The sequence below is a fragment of the Thermobia domestica genome, chromosome 7, assembly GCF_964235325.1.
Source record: "Thermobia domestica chromosome 7, izTheDome1.hap1.1, whole genome shotgun sequence".
NCBI lineage: Eukaryota > Metazoa > Arthropoda > Insecta > Zygentoma > Lepismatidae > Thermobia > Thermobia domestica.
This window is the reverse complement of record NC_137460.1, coordinates 150,371,019-150,390,989: the sequence shown is the minus strand read 5'-3', so window position 1 is coordinate 150,390,989 and position 19,971 is coordinate 150,371,019. Positions and strand designations below refer to the sequence as shown.

Here is a 19,971-nt window from a genome sequence, read left to right as displayed (position 1 = left end):
GAAACGCAAGAACCCCGTGAAAACCCACGCATACTGTGTTTGTCCACCACAAAGCTGACTTGGTGCGAGCTGGGATTCAACCAAGTTCCCCATGCACCAGATGTGAACGCTCTACCACTGAGCCACCGCGGACCCAAAACGCGTTTCTTTTAAATATACAACCATTTCATTTATTTATTTATTTACAAATAGTCTGCTTCACTCTTAGGAAAATATTGTCACTATTAGAAGTGTGTATGTCCAGAAGCGGGCGCAGCATTTTTTCCAAGGAAGGGGGGATCAAAAGACCGACACACAAGTGAAGTTGCGAATACATATACCTTGATGCACATAATACTTAATGGAAAACAACTACTATTTACGCACATTGCATAACTTTATTAACTACAGCATACATATTAAATTCTGCAGTATCAGAGTAAGTAAGTCTAATATGTTTTAACATGTATTTTCGAAGAACTGAGTTCCTTTCTTGAAAATCTAGAAAGACAATTGCCTCCACTCCTCCGCTGCGGATACGCATATGTGTCAGAGAAGACAGACATTAATAGATACAACTTGTTAGTTAACTTTTGTAACTTATGCAGCAATCTGTTCCAGCAGAATAAAAACCATGACAATCAATGACATGCTTTTCAGCGTCATAAAAATCCAATTTTTTCGATTTTCTCGAAAAGTGCACATGAGAATTTGAATTTAAGTATGTCATTTTGTTGAGCTAAATGACATTTATAAATTGATATATGTCTCGTCTTAGCATAATATTATAATTAAACAATAATGAAAGTTTAACAGTTAATTGTAATTTTGTATCTATAGGGCTATATTTTCTACCTCACTAACCATACTTCGCGTTGTCATCTTCTTGGTATCATAAAAAGCATGATGATTATCGTTCTGCATCAATTTTTAGGTTTACAAAAATAGAAAAGTAAAATTTTCTCGAAAACTACACATGTGAAGATTGACCTCAACCATATAATTGTGTTTCAGCTCGAGATCTATTGATTGAAGAGCGCACCGACAGAAGGATCCACCGGATCGGGACCTCAAAAAGTTTCCTAACATTTGTATATTGTCTCAATAAAACTGTACTTGATTAACAAGGAAATGATTGATGTAGAATAAAAATTTGATCTTACACTTAATCTGTACTCTTTCTCTTATATATATAAAAAAAACCAATCTAATTATATATTTTTTTTTTCTGAAAACATAGGTGGAAGTATTTTACAATTACTTATCGTCTTTTCGGGTACAGAATATTACCTGTTCAATTCTACATAGACGTATTGGTTTGTAAAGCCTGTGACAAACATCTTGGCATTTCAGCTAAACGAATAAAACGCAAGCTCTGACGCGATGTTGCCGAATGCTAAGAGGTGTGGTTATGGCTAAACATACGAACTACAGCGCGATCAGGTGGCAAAGCATAGACGTGGATGTGTACAATATAAACGTGGCAATACCGCTGGCCTCTCATTTGCTAGCAGCATTTAAAGGGAATTTGTAGCGCCGCTTTCAAATGCCAAGATCTTTGTCACGCCGTTTAGTATTGGACCCTCCCCCCAAAGGTTGGACCCTTCCCAACAAACATTTCTAGGTGCGCGCCTGATTGACTGGTATTAGTATGTTTTATATTTGAACTTTCATATATATATATATATTAGTTGTACGTTAACAATATTGCAGAATTTTAAAATTTACTATTCTCCACAATTAGAAAACAGAATTTTCAGTTAAATACTTTTGTCGTTTACATTCCTTGATGGTACTTTAAAAAAATAAAAAAAGGAAGAAAGAAAAAGAATTGAGCGAGATTATCTTATGTATAGCAAACAAACTGACCCGTCAAGTAGGCGGACAATTTCCAATGCCTCGAGTTCTAGGTCAAAGCAAGCGTGCTGACATCTGCAGTCAAGGTTTGACAACTCACGTAATCATTTAGGAATGTTCCAGAATAATGCGAAAGCACAGAAAACTTTACAGACGACAAGATACGAAGGGAGAAAAAAATATGTATATATCTGGCCTCATTATTCATTTTTACATTGGCATACAAAATCTGGTTCATTAAAAACAAAATATCAGGTTTAAATATATAGTGCAAACAAAACAAACTACTGTTCACAGAAGTTATGAATGAAAATGTTTACACTCTACGTCAAATTTACAACACTGCTCTGATCAATGTTTCTTCGAAGCATACTACCGAGGTAGTTAGCCAACGTCTCATCCGTCCTCTTCCCAACCCTTTTGCTTCCGAGTCTAAGATAAATGAAATTGCAACTATATGTCACTTTTATACAGGTCACGTCCAATAAAAATTGAGTCCCATTTTGTCCTAGAATTGCCAGATTTCTGTGCCCCGCCGCGCCGCCCAGTGTGCTCGGGTTCGAACTACATTCTACGGGCTTAAATATTAAATTACCGGTTATTATCTATTTCTGTCATTCATTCTTTGTTGTACTTAGTTGGTGTTATTTATTTACAAAAATTCGTATTTTAATTGTAACAAAAGTCTGCGCTTAAATTCTGTTCATTGTTGCGTCCACTACCGCTCAGCAAAAAACACTATTTTAATTTAATGATATTGATGGAAGTGAAACTTAAAATTAATTTCGATGGAAATGAACCGTACAATGAGTTTTCCATTTTGAAATATGTACTACTATCAACACTTGATAGGAAGGATAATAATAATTATTATAAATTATGGAGTGTTATTTTCGTGAGTGAAAGTACAGTAGATGCACCAAACCTATGTAGAGTCGTTTTGATGTATGATTAGAGTCATACTAAAAGCCTGACTACTGCAGGAAACATACGTTAGTCGAGCTCTTTAGTATGGCACTAATCACACGCCAGAACGACTCTGCATAAGGCCTAGAGGTCTGCACGGGCTCGGGCCTACAAAGCATATATCACTTCGGGCCCGGGCTGAGAATTTTTAAATATACAACCATATTTCTCGGGCCTTTCCGGGTTTAACTTTGTAAATATACTGTACAACGATATATAATGCACTATTCTTTCTGGAGACCTTTTAAAGCATAACTGCAAAATTAAATCTCTAATTGCTGTAAATAAAAATACAATTTTACGTTAATTATTAAATCTCTGTAAATCGGGCTTATTCCGAGCTCATTTGATTATCATACGAGCTTGGGCCGGGCCCGGGCTAAAAATTCCGGCCCGTACAGACCTCTAATAAAGGTCCTTATTGTCTTACTCTATTATCATTTACATTATTATTAATTTTAAAATAAATAAATATATGTGTCGTGATGTCAGTAAAGTGTGTCGTCAGCCAAAACAGGTTGGGAACCAATGACCTAGTGAAATTAAAGCTTGATCTTGCATCGTTTGGCCTAATCTGCGTTTCGCCGAACCAACTGTTTGATACTTGTACGACATATAAATTGCTCCCACCAAGTAACTTATATAAATAAATTTATTTAAACTTTGAAGTAGATAAGGCAGACTATAATCCGGTAGATCTACAATAGTAAATAAACAAGTCTATAAAATAAGGATCTGTATACTGTATATGATTTCAAAATGCTAGTGCTATTGTTTTGCGCAGAGGTTATCAACCATATTGCTGACGTCACACACTTTAATAAACGTCCAGGACAATGCGACACATTTGTTTGGTATTTTTATTATAAATAATAATAATAATAATAATAATAATAATAATAATAATAATAATAATAATAATATCTATTATAACAGTGAAACCAATTAGTTTTTATAATGACTCTATATAGCACTGAGCATTATATTGCTACTGCTGGAGGTGTTGACTGGTACAATCTGTCTCGATTTTAACTAATTATTATTAAATTCTTCATGATTTTTACATTCTAAAATTTCGCGACATACCTTAGGTCCATTACACAGTCACGCGGAGCTCCGCGCGGCAAGATTGTTCTATTGTTTCTTATAGGTGCATACATAGTCATGCGGAGGCCTCCGCGTGGCCCTATCCGCGCTCCGCGAGGCGGATAGGGCCATTGAGCAAATAGGTGCTTACATAGTCAAGCGGAACTCCGCGCGCGGAGCAGTCACTTCTCTTTAAAATGTAAAGAGCAAAGTGGATAGTAGCAAAACCAAAATGGAGATTGATCCAGAAAGACTTATTATAGAAGTTGAATTAACACCATGTTTATGGGATCCCGCTTGCGTAGAAAAATACAAAAATCGTGAGTTTCGCGATTGTTTCAATTAATTCATCGAACGACCGAACTGACATGCGAAAATAATTGAAGAACTTTTTCTCATCTTCTCGCAAACCTATATACAGGGTCACAAAAGCACCCTTCAAACTTGTTTGAGTAATTAAGGGGTGACTTTGGAACCGCCTATTTTTTGTGTTCTTCGTTTTCTCTTCTTACAAAGATAATAAAAAGCCACTATTGTCGTTTCGATCTTACTCATGTTGACTCGCAACACTGACTGAGGAGAATTGTGTATGTAATCACGTGATGCGGAGGGCGGAAGACGGAGCGCGGAGCTCCGCTTGACTGTGTAACGGACCTTAGGGGACTGCGTGACAGACTAATGTGTTGCGACACTTCGGTTGAGAACGAATTTTTGTCTTAGATTCAAGTAGACCATAAATTGTTCTTAGTTGCTTCTAATACACAGATAGTTAGAAATGAAAAATAAGGTACTACTGAACTACTAGTGATCTGCGAACTACCAAATACTAATGTTCCCAGGTTCTTTATGGAAACTTAAAAAACTGGAAAGTTGAAATTACTTTATCTCGATTTCTGAAGAAGTGAAAATAAACCTTGCAAGTTAAATGAGAGTGATGATTAACTGGATGACGAAAGAATGGTGTTGAAAGAAAATTTCATAGACACTGCAAGATTGTATAGCCTGAAATTAAACCTGTGGCTTTTTGCATAGGGATGGGCACTCTATCATGATCCTCATAGGCAAACAAACTGTTTAAATGGACTACCGGAACAATATTTATGAGAGTGAAGCATTCACAATCGACTCTTAAAATAAATAAATAAATAAATAAATACAATAGAAGCCCGATATAAAGCGGTTGATGGGGAACATGCTTTACCCCCGCGTTATAACTTTACGACGGTGTATCGAAATATGATCGTAAATGTGACACACAGCGGGAAATTTCATTGCAGAACCACTTTTTGAAGAATCTTCAGCGTTTTAAACTCAACTTTCAAAAAAGAAAAATGGTATTTTCACTGGAGGACATACTCTCATCCAGTGGTGGATCTAGGATATGATCAAGGGAGGGGCTAAGCCATAGTTTGCACCTTTATCCAGTGTAAAGCAGGATTAAAGCCCATTTTATTCAGTGTATACCTGAGCGTGAAGGGCGGGGCTATAGCCCCTATAGCCCTTTCTTGGTTCTGCCCCTGCTCTCACCCCTCGTTACATCCGAATCAGCGATATTTCAAACCGCACTATTTCGAGCTTCTACTGTAGCATGAAACAGTTATGGATTGGAAACGGTTGGCTGGACTTCTTCATTTCCAAAACTGCTCTTGGTTTTGACCGAAATCTACGCCGAATTAAATTTCAGCAAATGATGAAACAGTGACTCTCTTGAGCGTGAAAAATGATGTGTACGAGAAGTAAGGTATACGTTCCAGTTGACTGCATTAATAGCGTAAACAGCCATAAATACTTTATAAAGTATCTCTCTCTCTCTCTGTCTCTTTTTTTCTCTTTTAGAATTATTTCACAATTAAAACTTTATCATTAGCTGAAGTGCTTCCTTTAGTCTATTTCGTAATTTATAATAAATAGTTTGTCTGTATCTGGAACACAAGAAAGTAATGGCAATTCAGTTGTTTTTCGCTCATTGGCGTTATTACTCTAAGTTCTACTATGGCTTTTAACATAAGGCTTATTTCCAATGTTTAATAGCAATTTCATTTAATCTATTAGGCTAATGCATTTACAACTTTCACTCTGCTGCGATTTGGTTTTATACGTTTCTTTTCTGTGTAATAAAAATAGCAAATGTGCGAAAACGTGTTAATGCTCAGTAGTACTAGATAATATTAATAAATAAAAGCACTTAACTTACAGTGTTATTGTGCTGTATATTCTCTTATTTGCGGGGCTCAGTATAAAATATTCCCTTTTAGTCCGTAGGGTTCTTTGTCCGAGTCCAGGCCAAATGATTTTGTCCAAAACTTCGCGTCCGAAAGTTTTAGAGGAGCTAATTTGTTTCCTCCCACCATCTTCATTCTTGCAAGTTCTTCTGTTCTATCATTTTTCAATTTGCATTCATCACCTTTCTCCTTTAGATTATACGACATGATAGTGGAACTTCAGATTTTATTTATTATTTATTTATTTATTTACTTGATTTGGCCTTATACAGCATCTCAGAGAAAATTATAATGCACTGTTGTAAAGTCAATAGAAACTTATCTGTTTTCAAATAACATCAAATCAACTTATTGTTTTTCAGAATACCTGCATTGCGACGAACAAGTAGACGAAGCAGCATTGGAAACGAGGAGACGCGTGTCCCAGATCAAAATATCCAATCATACATAATAAGTTGGATTGGTGTAAGGATATTGCGTTTAGAGTATTTATTTGCAAAATTAATCAACGATTTCTTTTTATTTTTCTTTTCTTTTTTTTCTTTAAGTCATTCTATTATAATAGTTTTGTTGCTAAAGTTTAGTTGATCATCTCCGCAACTACTTTCATCACGATCAATTAGCTTTTTCCCCACGTATTTTGCAATCATGATCAGTGTGTGAATATCTGCTTTCTTGTGGTTCTCTCAGAGGTTGCAGTGTTGCTTCGTGATGTAGCTATTTTGAATACAGGGTGCTACAAAAAATATGGGACAATATTTTAGGAACAGATTTCTCACATCAAAATTAAAAAAAAAAAAAAAAGTTCGTATGGACCTCTGCTCAAAAGTGGATAGTTTCGGAGTCATAGAATAATGAAAACGTGAAACAAGTGAATTTTAAAGGTTTACAACTCCACTAGTATGGGACCTATTGTGGTCGGGTCAAGACATCACTGAGGAACTGGAATGTGAACTATCCAAATATCTATATTTAAGAATTCTCCAGTACTTGCACACCAATTTTTAGAGAGGTAGGTGTAGAGTGGTCAAGTACTCCCAAACAGTCTCTCTAAAAATGATTGCGCAAGTACAGGAGGTTCTGAAAGATAGATATTTGGACAGCTCACATACTATTGCGCTGCCAAAATGTCTTGAGCCGTGGTAAAAATGCGAACTAACACTCACACCCTCACACACCCACGCGTTGAGCCAATAAGAGTTCAGATGTTGCTAAGCGAGAGAAAGCGAGTGGAATTCCTTCAGCCGATAACAGCGCTTGCAACAGAAGACTAGGTATCAAGTCAATGTGGCATTAGTATAGTTCCTCAGTGATGTTTTGACTAGACTACGATCGGTCCTATAGTGGTGGAACTATGCACTTCTAATTTCATTTTTTCACGTTTTCGGTACTCTGTAACTACGAAACTATACACTTTCGACCACAGGTCCACAGGAACTTTTTTCTTATTTTGATGTGAGGAAACTATTCCCAAAATATTGTAACAAAATATTTTGTAACACCCTATACAAATTGGACTTATTTAATAATAATAATAAAAAAAAAAGTCCCACGATGCCACGATTATCTTCCGAGATTAGGAGAGAAACGAGGATGATAAGCCTAGGGTTGCCAGATTTATCAGAGAGAAAAAATATGATGTGATTTTTCGGGTGCAAAAGGAAGGTATGTGATATTCAGAAATTAATCTAATAAATTCATATATAGATTCACATAGTAACATAAAATAATTTTAATTGTAAATTTTGGAAGTTTTGTTTAAAATAAGTGCAACATATAAAACACACACACACACACAAACATTACAATTCCCGGTGGGATCTGATATGGTTCGGATCCCACTTTAAGCTGTAGGCCCTCGTCTCATATAATCTTGGTGCTGAAACGGTCGCTAAATTTGAATTTAACCAACCAAGTATATTATACAAAAGTTTTAATTGGAAATCCGATCGGGAAACGACCATTAGAAACACCTATGCGCAGATGGGAGGACAATATTAAGGTGGATCTCGTAGAAATAAGAATACAAAATAGAAACTGGATCAAGTTGTCTACGGTCAGAAGTCAATGGAGAGCTTTTGTGAACGCGGCATTGAATCTCCAGGCTCCATAGGTCAAAGAGTTAGTTAGTTAGTAGTTAGTTACTAGTTAGTTAGTTAAATCTTTTGCCTTGTAATTGTATTTTAATGAAGACTTTGCATCTCTTTCACATGCTTTTCTATGTTCAAAAATTTCCTTGCAGGATATCGAAATTCACAAACTAGTTCGAGTTCTGCTTTTACTTTACAATAGGTTCTGGTCTTGACATTAGCATGTCGCAATCGAGATTGAGATGTTGACAGTCGAAGGCTAAGATGCTAAAAAACCAAATTATTTTTAAACATGAAGTCAGGGTTTCGGTTAGATAGAAGTTAAAAACTCAACCTGTTCCATTTTCTCTCCGAATACAATGCAACCCAACGATGTTAACAATAAATAAATCAGTTCCTCTAATTATTATTTTTCGTATTAACTTATAAAAATAAATTAAAAGATTCTAGAATTATTCGTTTATTGAAAAAATGAAGTACGTCATTTTACGGGGGAAATAAAAACGTATAACGTGTCACACAAACGTAAAGATTGGGGACAAATATAACATTTGGTGATACTAGTTGGACCCGATAAAACTCACGCTGTTTGTCCACCACAAACTCTACTTGGCGCGAGCTGGGCTTTAACCAGATTCAGTACCAATATCATTTGAAAACAAATAAATTCCTACCGGTTTGGCAATACTGCATTACCATTGACATTGGTTATACCATATAACGTTGTAAATAATGTGCGGTGTGTACGATGTATCTCAAAGACTGCCACGTGCATTGCAAGATATTTCCATGTTTATAAGTTTTGCCATTATTTGGATTCATAGGAACTTTAAAAGTACATTGTGACAATTTTCTTATTTATAGCTCTTAGCACATACCATTTTCGAAGTCACATTTTAAAGGAAACTACCAAATTCAATTTCCGGATTTTCCAAACAAACTTAATTGAGGACAGGTAACGTACATGTGTTCTGCTCTTACGTGATAGTATCGGGTTTATCCTTTGATAGTTTTATCTCTAAGTTAACAAACAGAAAATTTATCAGAAGATCTTAAAATTGGCCCTGAATCATATCCTTTATGTCTTACTTAGAAATAACACTTGAGGTCAGTAGCTTGGAATTGAAAACCTATTTTCTGCCACTGTTGAATTACGTGAGACACACAAAGGACCCATAATGGAATTCATTAAGCATGAAGATAATATTATATACTGTATCTCTTCTATACTTTTGTGGGACATTTTTTCCCTTGTCGTTTAATTGACAAAAAAAAAAAAAAAAATCTTTTCAAATATACTCGATAAACACTATTTCGTGAGCCGGACATGAGTAACGAATCAGCAACGAATACAACCTTGATTTTTTTTTTCGCTTCACAATCTCCTGAATTGGTAGGAAACTTCTGGAACAGTAAATAACATTTTAAAGAAAGTTTGGAAGGAAATAGTACTTTTTTGTTTCTTTCTTTCGAGAATGATAGAAGAGGATGAAGAAGAAACTGAAGGCAAAAGAGATTTCTTGCATGCGTATGCGTGAAGCAGAGTGGAAAAAAAGAAATAGAAAACCGCTAAAAGTTGGCTCGCTCTGGACTGATACAGAAGCGGAACATTGAGGACATTGTTCCTACGCATGAAAGAAATTCTAAGTGACTGTATTCTATTTTCTTTTCTTTTCCAGTATTTGCTTCCCTCTTCTTTCTTCTAAGACTGCCAAAGAAATAGGCTGGGATCTTCCTGAAAAATATCGAAAATGTATCAAATGTTTTCTTTCTATAACTTCTTGGAATTTTATATACAGTGAAACTCCAACTATCCCGGTTAGTTACTTTTGGACGTAAGCTGCCTATCCCTCTCTTGCCCTATAATGCGCTGTCCATTTTTCTGATATATCCCCAAATCAATTACTGACTACCTTCAAATTTAATCAATGGTTTCCTCTTCTTTAGTGTCAATCAGTGGCGGCTTTAGCGGGTAGGCACGGGCCTACCCAAACATTTTGAAATATATAAACGCTAAAAGATACAATAAAGAGCAATACATTTTTCATTATTTATATTAATGGTAGATAATTATTTAACAAATAGCATCAACAATTACTGTAAAAGTAATTTCCTACTCTCATTAATCAATCAAATGTGTATATGTATCCAAAAGCGAAGGAACGGGCCTATCCAAAATGAAAACCATAAAGCCGTCCCTGGTGTCAATACCACCCCTTTCATTGCAACCCATAATGAATAAAAATGAGATGAAATCATTCTTTAAAAAAAAAAAAAAAAAAACTTCCAGAAAATGTTCGAAGTGAAGCCCAAATTAAACACTACATCCCGTTTATAGTTATAATCATACGTAAAAATTATTAGAGAAGGTATGAGAGGTAGACGGAAAATAAAAGAAGTTAAAATATTTCTGTCCCATTGGGCACCTCTGTATAGTTGGGCATGAATTCATCCCTGTTATCCTTTACCTATTTCAACTCAAAGCAATAGATCACATTTGAAAGCATTCAAGAAAACAACGCCATGTTTTCAAAAAGATAGGATAATTTGTGTGAAAGTTATCGTTAACATTTTTCAAAAGATATAACTGATTTCATCCCTCCTTTCTCTCACTGATTTCAATCTCTGACCGATCCCAATGCTCGGGCTGAGATCGAACCAAGGACCCATAACACCAAAGGTGAGCGCTCTATCGTTGGGGCACCGTGTCCCCCCTTTCTTTGAACTCAAGAAATAGGTTAATTCTTAAATCCTTGGAAGTTGAATTGGTAAATTCCCCCCTCATCATTAACCTATTTCAGTTCCAAGGAATGGGTATTTTGGGGAAGCTTACTAAATGGTATATTTAATCAAAATCGATTTTTTTAAAACGAAAGTTATAATGGAAAATTGTCTTGTTTCCATATTATATAATATTATATAGTAGGCTATGTACCCAGACTTTCAGTTGGAATTGAATTGTAATCCTTTTACTCTTACCAGGTTCCTAAAACTTTCAGCGTTTCTTTGGTATGTGTGAATGAATGTAAGGTGAACTCAAGTTAGACTGCTTAAAAATTATCTTAGGCCCCTTCGGCTTAAGTGTTCTGGCTGCGACTCTCATTCTTACTCTTGAGTGTAATTGGAGTCCCAAGCAATAATACTGTTTAAAAAAAAATGTTACAAAACTTGAGGAAAAGTTTCGAGGAACACAGAATGAAAATAAGCGTAAGAAAGATAAAAGCAACTGTGATGAGAGCAAAGCGGTTGATATCAAATATAAAAACAGGAGGAAAGAAAGTGGAGCAGATAGCTAGCTTTCGGTAACTACATAGTGTTATTAGTGAAGACGAAGTGTGAACGTAAGCAGGGATAGCAATGGCGAAAGAAACATTCAGGGATAAAGAAAAGTACATAAGCCTATTTTTTTTTTTTTATGAGTCCTTCGTTAAAGATTAAGAGAAAGACTCATGAAATGTTTTGTGTAGAATATTGTACTACATGGGGTAGATACATAGATATTGCAAGCAACTGATGAAAAAGACTGCAGGCTTTTAAAATGTGAGTGAAGGAAAGAAAACTGAGAAAGTTAATTGGATCGAACAGAAGATCAATGAAGTTTAGGGACAGTAGGAAAAATGTGAACTATATTAGATGCAATTAGAAAAAGAAAGAGAATCTGATGGGAAAATTAGATGATAAGTAACTGTATCCTGAGGGATGTGAAAGAAGGTATGGTGGTAGAAAAAGAAGATGGAGAAGCTGAAAGAAGCTTTAATTGATGAATGGTATCAAAATAGAAAATTGTTAATGTTGATCAAACGATTAGGTGACGATGTAAGAAAAATTGTCAGTTTGTGGCAGACACGTGCCAATAATGGAAGAATGCCTGCGATATTGATGATGAAAAAGCACACCAAATTTCATTAAATTCCACTATATTTTACGGAAGCTACCAAGAGACAAATGAACACACAAATAGCATGTCATACCTAATTTCTGGTAACTAGGTAGTATTATTATTATTGAAGACATGAAGAGTGGACGTACGTTCGCATCAATAAATAAAGCAGACACGTCTGTAGACATACACTACACTTTAGTTTTATATAATAATAAGTGATTCAATAATTTTTTAAAAAAAAAGTAAAAAGAAAAAAAAAGTACAAATCTCTTGACCCCTTTTTCACGAAACTGAAGCCCATTAGAAATCAAAGCTTTTAGCGAAGAAAAAAGTAAAACAGGAAAGGAAAAACAAACTTGAGGCTTGTTAGAGATCATGCAACTCATTCTTTGTATGAAGTAGATGATGATGATGATGATGTTATAACAACACAATGAAACCACATACTTACGTGACATGCTTATCATTAATCCTTTACAGTTTCATCTTTTTTTACGAACATTATTTAAAAGTATTTTCTTTTTATTAAAAAGATAAAAAAAACTATGAAGTTTCATTAACACTTACTTTTTTTTTATTACTCGGACATGTTAATGCTCCTACAGAATAACTACATTACGATAGGACAGTATACTTGATTGGATAAACGTTTTTATAGTGTAGAATAGTTTAACAAAAACAAATGACGGCTGAAAATAAACAAGTTTAGAAAAACAAAATGTTCCGGCTTTCACTTTTGTCTTCCTTGAGAATTAAGAATAAAAGAAGCCTCTGAGAAGCAACACTCTAAAAAGAAATAAAAAATATAAAAAAACTATTATTCTTATCATTGCTTAACACCAGAATAATAATAATAATAATAATAATAATAATAATAATAATAATAATAATAATAATAATAATAATAATAATAATAATAATAATAATAAATCTAGAGTACCATTTTTGGGAAACTGGAAACTTTAAAAGTAAAGACTGATAACAATGTTTACAAAACTGCTAATACCAAAGTCACTCTGCTTGCATTAGATACCAAATTTTTTGCCTGAACCATTTATATTGAACAGGGAAATGGTTAGTACAGTCACACTTGGCGAAAGTGATCCGAAGTTCGATTTCAGACGTTACTCGGTCTTTATTGTCAATACAGAACGAAACTATTTGATGTAAAATTAAATTCAAGAAATTAACGGAATGATTTGATTGAACTTATGCGTATATTACACTATTTTCATGTTGAACCAAGTATATACGTAGTCTACTCAAAATAACTTAACTGGATGAAAATATATGGATTCTGTAACCAAAGATTAATTTATCCAACTAAAGATCTTGACTATAATTACCATTACTTGACTTTATTTTCATCTTTTATGTGATCAATGGAGAAATTCATTAGCTTACTAATTTGTAAATACTAATTCAATAACAACTTAGAACAAGAATTAAGAGAAATACATGGAACAAACCTGTTAAACGTTTAGCAAATTCAGTGTGTACTTATAACAAATAATTCTTTATTGATCTGAGCAAATATTTATTACAAGTACACATTGAATTTACGAAACGTTTAACAGGTTTGTTCCACGTATTTCTCCTAATTCTTATTCTAAATTGTTATTGAATTAGTAATTTATTTACAAAGAAGTAATGAGTTTCTCGATTGCAGAAAAGAAATTTGCTCAAATCAATAAAGAATTAATTTTTCTGCAATTCGTGAAACTCATTATTAGTTTGTAAATACTAATTCACTAACAATTTATAACAAGAATTAGGAGAAATACGTGGAACAAACCTGTTAAACGTTTAGTAAGTTTTGCGTGTGCTTATAATAAATATTTGCTCAAATCAATAAAGAATAGTCTTTTCTGCAATCAACAAACTTATTACCAATTTGAAAATAATAAGATGAAATATCAATTTTTCAAAGTGAACATTTTGGTACTTACAAAACGCTATTACTTGAGCTAATACTAGTTTCCAAGAGCTCTCATACATCATACAGTGTAGACATTTGAGTGTCCGGCAGTTATCAGATATTACGTCATAAACTGCACACCCAAATTTCGCTTATAAGAAAAAGACCTGGAAACCGGTATTACTTAATTTAAAATCATTTTGTATAGGTACTACCTGGCTCACTTGCCACATTTTAAAAAATATTTATAATTGACTTTCATTATGAGACAGGGAGGAATCGCCCTAGTAACTATGGAGGAAATAAGAGAAGGAAAAACAGATAGAGAAAGTCCACAATTGAAATATACGGTCCAAACAGACCAAGATAGGAAAGAGTTGAGTTGAGTTGATTTTAGTTTAGCGTCCCGTTCAGCAGCGAGGCTATATGAGACGTGGACCTACTGATTAACGTGGAATCCGAACCACATGAGCTCCCGCCGGGAATCGAACCCGGGTCTCCCACGCCACAGGCGCGTACGCTAACCGCTTAGCCACGAAGGAGATCTAAGATAGGAAAGAAAAAGTACATACGTGGAAAAGACAAGTCTAGCTCAGGGAAGAGTACCGTTGCCCATGAGGCAAGACGAGACGAAAAATAAGGTTTTCTCTTCTTGTCTCGTAATTTTTTATGGAATTCTTGTCTAGTCACGTCTTGTCTTGTAATTTTTTGTGGAATTTTAGTCTAATCTCGAAAATATTTCAAGTTGTATAACAATAGAATAGCCTTAACAATCTGAAAATGTTGAACTGTCATTGTGTTTACATATTTGTGCAAAATTTTAAAGCTCTAGTTAAAATGAAAGTGCGAGAAATTTAATGTGCAAGATCTGAGTCTAACAACAAAGTACCGTAACAAAAGCATTGTAAAAAGGACGTATTACTCATTGTAGTTAAGCGGTCAGAACATGCTAGTGATCCTGGGTTCCATTTCTGTTGGGGAACAAATTTTGGTTGTGACTCAACATTGTGATTCAACTGGAGAAAGGTAGGATCCTACTTGAATGATTAAACAGCAATCCCAGGTCTGGCAAGCTTAAAAAAAAAAAACGGGTTCGATGTGCGGTGAGCACATCGACTAACTAAAAGCTACCTGGTCGGCTAAAACCTTTCGTAGGGGACTAACATTACGGAGTTCAGAGTTACAGGCCAACAAACAGAGGGGGCTAGAAGGGCCTGGCTCCCTAAGCTTTTCGTGGCCCCTCCAGACCTCAACACAAAATGCTATTATTGATACAAAAAACACAATTTAGATATTCGTAAGAGAATTTTTAATGACTTGTCCCCCCTAACAAATTCATGGCCCCCCTCAAAACTTTGTGGCTGGTTTCGGGCCTGCAGTGTTATTGAAGAGTACAAAGATTTATAAAGGGTGTTACGTATAACGGTTTTATCTCTGAAGTGAAACGAAATAAGAAATCAGGGCTTGAATGCAGTACTCCGTTATAAAGAATTAAATTTTACGCTTTTAGATTTTGACATTGGTTCTCCTTTGACCTAGCAGTTTATTTCTTTACCTTGTGCTGCCTTATTATTATTGCCATTTGCCAGTTTGAAACTTCTTTATGTAGTAGAACTTACTAGTCAGTGTGTATTCCTCGCATCGAGGTCTCATTTACAATAAGATTAAAGATTCACGCCTTCTGTCTTCGGTTCGCTGCGTACTTTGAATATAATAGAGAAACAGATCCCAAAGAAATCTTCTTCCAGATAATGTCTTTCGCAAGAAGGTGACGACGCACGAGATGTATGAGTATATTCAGTGTATTCACGTTTAGTAACCTGGTCTTTTAGCAGAGCGTATCTTTAGAAAAGAAACGTTTAACATGAACACGCATGTTAAAGTAATAAGTGTGTATTCGGTTTGCCCTGCCGAAAGCGGTAATACTTGCTACTTGCTATACTTTTTTTTCTTCACAGAGCTCGTGCATAAACCATGAAAAAGAACGTAATACTTTGTGATAAAATACGTAAAAGGCATTGCTTGATGCTGATACTTTAAGTATTTAATGCATATTATTTCCAGTACTTTTAATTGCAGATTTTCATCAGCTACGACTCTGCTTATGAAGAAAATAATTGATAGAGCTGTATTGAGCCAAATGTCGCGAACTTTTCACCTTCAACACGGATTAAGCTCTTCTGAAACCACTGCCATATATTTTTTAAAATTAAAATGGGAACAAAAGAAAAAAAAAATATAGCATTGTCGAATTATTTTAACATTACGAATTTGGATTATCCTGAAGGCTTACTTTAGATAACAAATATAATTTCAAACTTTTCCATTATTATTATTATTATTATTATTATTATTATTATTATTATTATTATTATTATTATGTACTCTGCGTGTCGGTAGGTCCTGGAACTAATGAAGATTTTTTTGGGGGGGGGTTATAAATGTTTCCTTTACCTTTTTCGATCTTCAGCTTTCTCTCAATTCCAATATTTGATTCTATTTTTAAAATTATCAATCAGATGTGTTCTTCTTCCTACTCCTCACTTTCCTTCCATCTTTCTCTCTATGACGCTATGAAGAAGACAACTTCTTCGCAAGATGTATCCAATCCAATTGATTTTTCTACGAAGGATGCTGGCCAAAAGCGTCTTCATCTCTGTTACTTGCTTTAAAATATCTTCGTTTGTTACTCTCTCCGTCCCTTAAATTTTATCCATCTTCTTCCAACACCACATTTCGAAGCTTTCTAAATATTTCTTCTCTACTTTCGTCATGCCCATCTCTCCGAATCAAACAGAGCAATACTCCATATATAGCACTTGACCAGGTTCTTCTTTAATTCAATGTGAAGTCTGTTAGTTGAGATGATCTTTCCCTGTTGAATGCTAGCTCATAATTCGGCCTTTCACTAATGAATATACAATGATAATAACTCTGGGGACTTACCTTGGGCCTCTTCCAAACAAACTGAAATGGAGGTGTTTGATGATAGAAGACAGACGCTTGTGAAGCGGAAAAATCTGGGTCCTCCCATAGTTCGCCACGCTTCAAACAAGCGCGTTTGATTCGTTCGTAATCCGACATGGGGCCACGTCAACTGAAAATAAAAAAAAAAAAGTTTGATTTAATACATCTGCAGAATTACATACACATAATTATTTAGTTGTATCTCTTCTTATATATACAAAAATAAATAATAAATAAAAACAGTCACTAATGCAAATGATCGCAATGAAAATGAAGTTAGCACAAAATAGGATGCTTACAGTATAATATATAATGTGTCTTGGATACTTTTCCTTATTATTTTTTTTTTCAAATTTAATATTCTTCTGATAATATAAGGTAATTGGTATCTACATGGTTAGCGTAGGCGCCTTTGGCGCGGGAGACGTATGTTCGATTCTCGCTGGGAGTTCACGTGGTTCTGATTTCACAGTAAGCTATAGCCAATAGCGCTATCAGATTTCCTTCTGCTGATGCCACATAGCCTTTGTGTTGAACAGGAGGCTAAACTCTAGAGTACCTATACCTATCTCCTGATATTTTTTAATTTCTTGAATATCTTATTATATTTTTCTTTTTTTAACATTAATGGTGCTCCTAACATTTAACGGAAACGTTACTTCTAAATAATACTCTCTCCTTATGCATGATTTTTTTTTTCAATTTTTTCCGCGACGCTCATCTTCTGATCTAGTTCTTTCTGAATAAGCAAAACAAACAATTTGAACCAAATATGAAAATTACAGCAATCTTTCTATTATTGAATGAGCTGTAACCTTGGCAGAGAGGAATACAGTTTCTTTGAACTTTACTGACTTTAAATCTCACGAAAGTGTTCCACCACAGACAAGATGTCGATAGGTTTGTTCATTTTCTTTTAAATTTTAAAACAATGTAATCACAAAGAGCAATATCAATTAGGTTTCAGAATAGTTTACTGTCATTGGCGTAACAAAACGAGGGTTTCTGTATCCGAGTCTCTCCCCCTCTGGTATTTTATCTAATACTCTTTAGAACCTAATTTTAAACATTGTTCGTTTATGTTATTTACAACTGGATAGACTATGACGTCACAGTTTGCTGTTCCTCTTCTCAGTAAACTACGCAGAGAGAACAAGGAGCAAACGAAACCTGGTGTCCAAAAGAGCAGTAGTAACAGGGAAACAACAATATCGATGGTGCAGTCATGGTTTTGCAGATATGCCACTTCGTAAATCCATGATAACTCGTACACTGCCAACTCTCCATTTTCTTACCTCGTCCTCTCCTATATTTTGCTTCGCTTCTCAGATCATAAAAGCATGCTCCTACGTCATATATAGACCAGTAGAAAATGATAGGCCTATAGGGTGTTATTAAACAAGGTGTCATAACTTTAGGAGGTAAATTCTATCAAATGAAAGGAAAAAAGTTCTTATAAATATACAGACTGGAAAATGCTTCCTTTCAGATTATTAAACAGCCGAAAATGTGAAATATAGTGCTTTAAAACGTCCTGGCTTGCAAATTATGGGATGAGTCACAAATGGTTTGTGTGTTTCACAAACCTCCGGTATCAAGGTAACGAATTGTACAGTAACTTGAAGTACGAGCTCGCTGCGTGGGTACTAGAAAATAGTGAAACATGGATTTTACATAAGACGCATACTAGTTCCTGTGCAATTCTTGGAATCTTGTTTGCAATAGGTCCCATTGTTTTCAAGCCTGAGCATTTTAAACCGTAATGTGATAACGTAATAAACAGCATTTTTTTCGGCGGTTTCTAATCCGGAAAGGAAGCGTTTTTTGACACATTTATTACAACTTTTTCTTTCATTTCATATAAGGAACCTTCTAAATTTATAACACGAGGTTCATTAACATCCTGTGTAGTTCTTCAAGCATGTAAGAAAATTAGGAGACGGGGAAAACGCGCCATGAAAACACATTCTATAACTTTAGAATCGAGATGGGTGATCGGCAAAAGTCCTTCGTGTCTCCTTTCAGGGATTGTTTATTTTCTAACATGTTTTTGAAGTAGCTTTAAGCGTCATCCAAAGCCCGTATTATAGGAGTAATCTAGTGAATCAAGGATCTCGGGTTTGAACTTTCACGAGAGCTCCGTTGCTTGTTTCCAGAAGTATAGCGAAGAAGGGAAGCTCCAGATTTGGAGTTCAAAAGCAAAACTGATATTTTAAATAACGTTGCTCCAAAGTAAAATATATGAAAATCAAATTTTAAATACTATTAATCTATATGAGAACTTTGGAATATCTATGAGCTTTATCAAAATTGGGAGCTACAACAAAGCTGGATGTGTCTCGGTTCGACCCTTTACATGAAATGCGTTACCCTCGAGTATCCATAAAAGGGGAGAAGGATTGTGACACGTAGTATGCCACTAAAATATTAGGGTAGGATTGAGGAAAAGAGAGCTGAACCATTTAAAGAAGTTTGCATGTAAAACATATGGAAAAAATCTCATTTATACATGAAAAACACGCTTTAATCAATGCTGTATCAGCGAAAGAGGTTTAAAAGTTACAACCACCGATAAGTTTTAAAATGATAGTTTAAAAAAAAAAAAAAAAGGTGGGAAGAGAGTAGCTTAATTCTGGATGGCGCATCATATACAGAATGTTCGTTAATATCAGAAAACTTGGGAAATTGATCCTCACGCAGAAGCTTTAAACAAACATATACAGTATACTGTATGTACAGGTCCAGGGTTGTCTGAGGGGGGGTGCACCAATGAACCAATAACTACCAAAATAACCAATCACACTAAAACTCTTCAAAGTAACATGTGACAATATTCTTTACCTCTGACAACACTGATGCATAAAACGGGAAAAAGTATTTTAAAAGGTGGCAAGTGTTATGCAGGAAAAAATGTTCCCTCCTCCTGGTTTCCGTTTTAGTACTTGACAAATGTTATATTGTTTTGCTTGGTGAATCCTTTTCCTTCAACCTTTTGAAAGTTGA

The 19,971-nt window shown here is 34.9% G+C and overlaps 1 protein-coding gene across 1 annotated transcript in view; it reads right to left on the bottom strand.

Moving 5' to 3' along the window:
* The window catches only part of CalpC (calpain C), a 254,196-nt gene that overhangs the window by 215,176 nt on the left and 19,049 nt on the right, over nt 1-19,971 (bottom strand). Inside the window, exon 2 of the mRNA XM_081765418.1 lies at nt 16,948-17,098. Within this exon, the coding sequence (XP_081621544.1) occupies nt 16,948-17,085 (138 nt within the window). The 5' untranslated portion in view covers nt 17,086-17,098. The remainder of the gene's footprint in view (nt 1-16,947; nt 17,099-19,971) is intronic.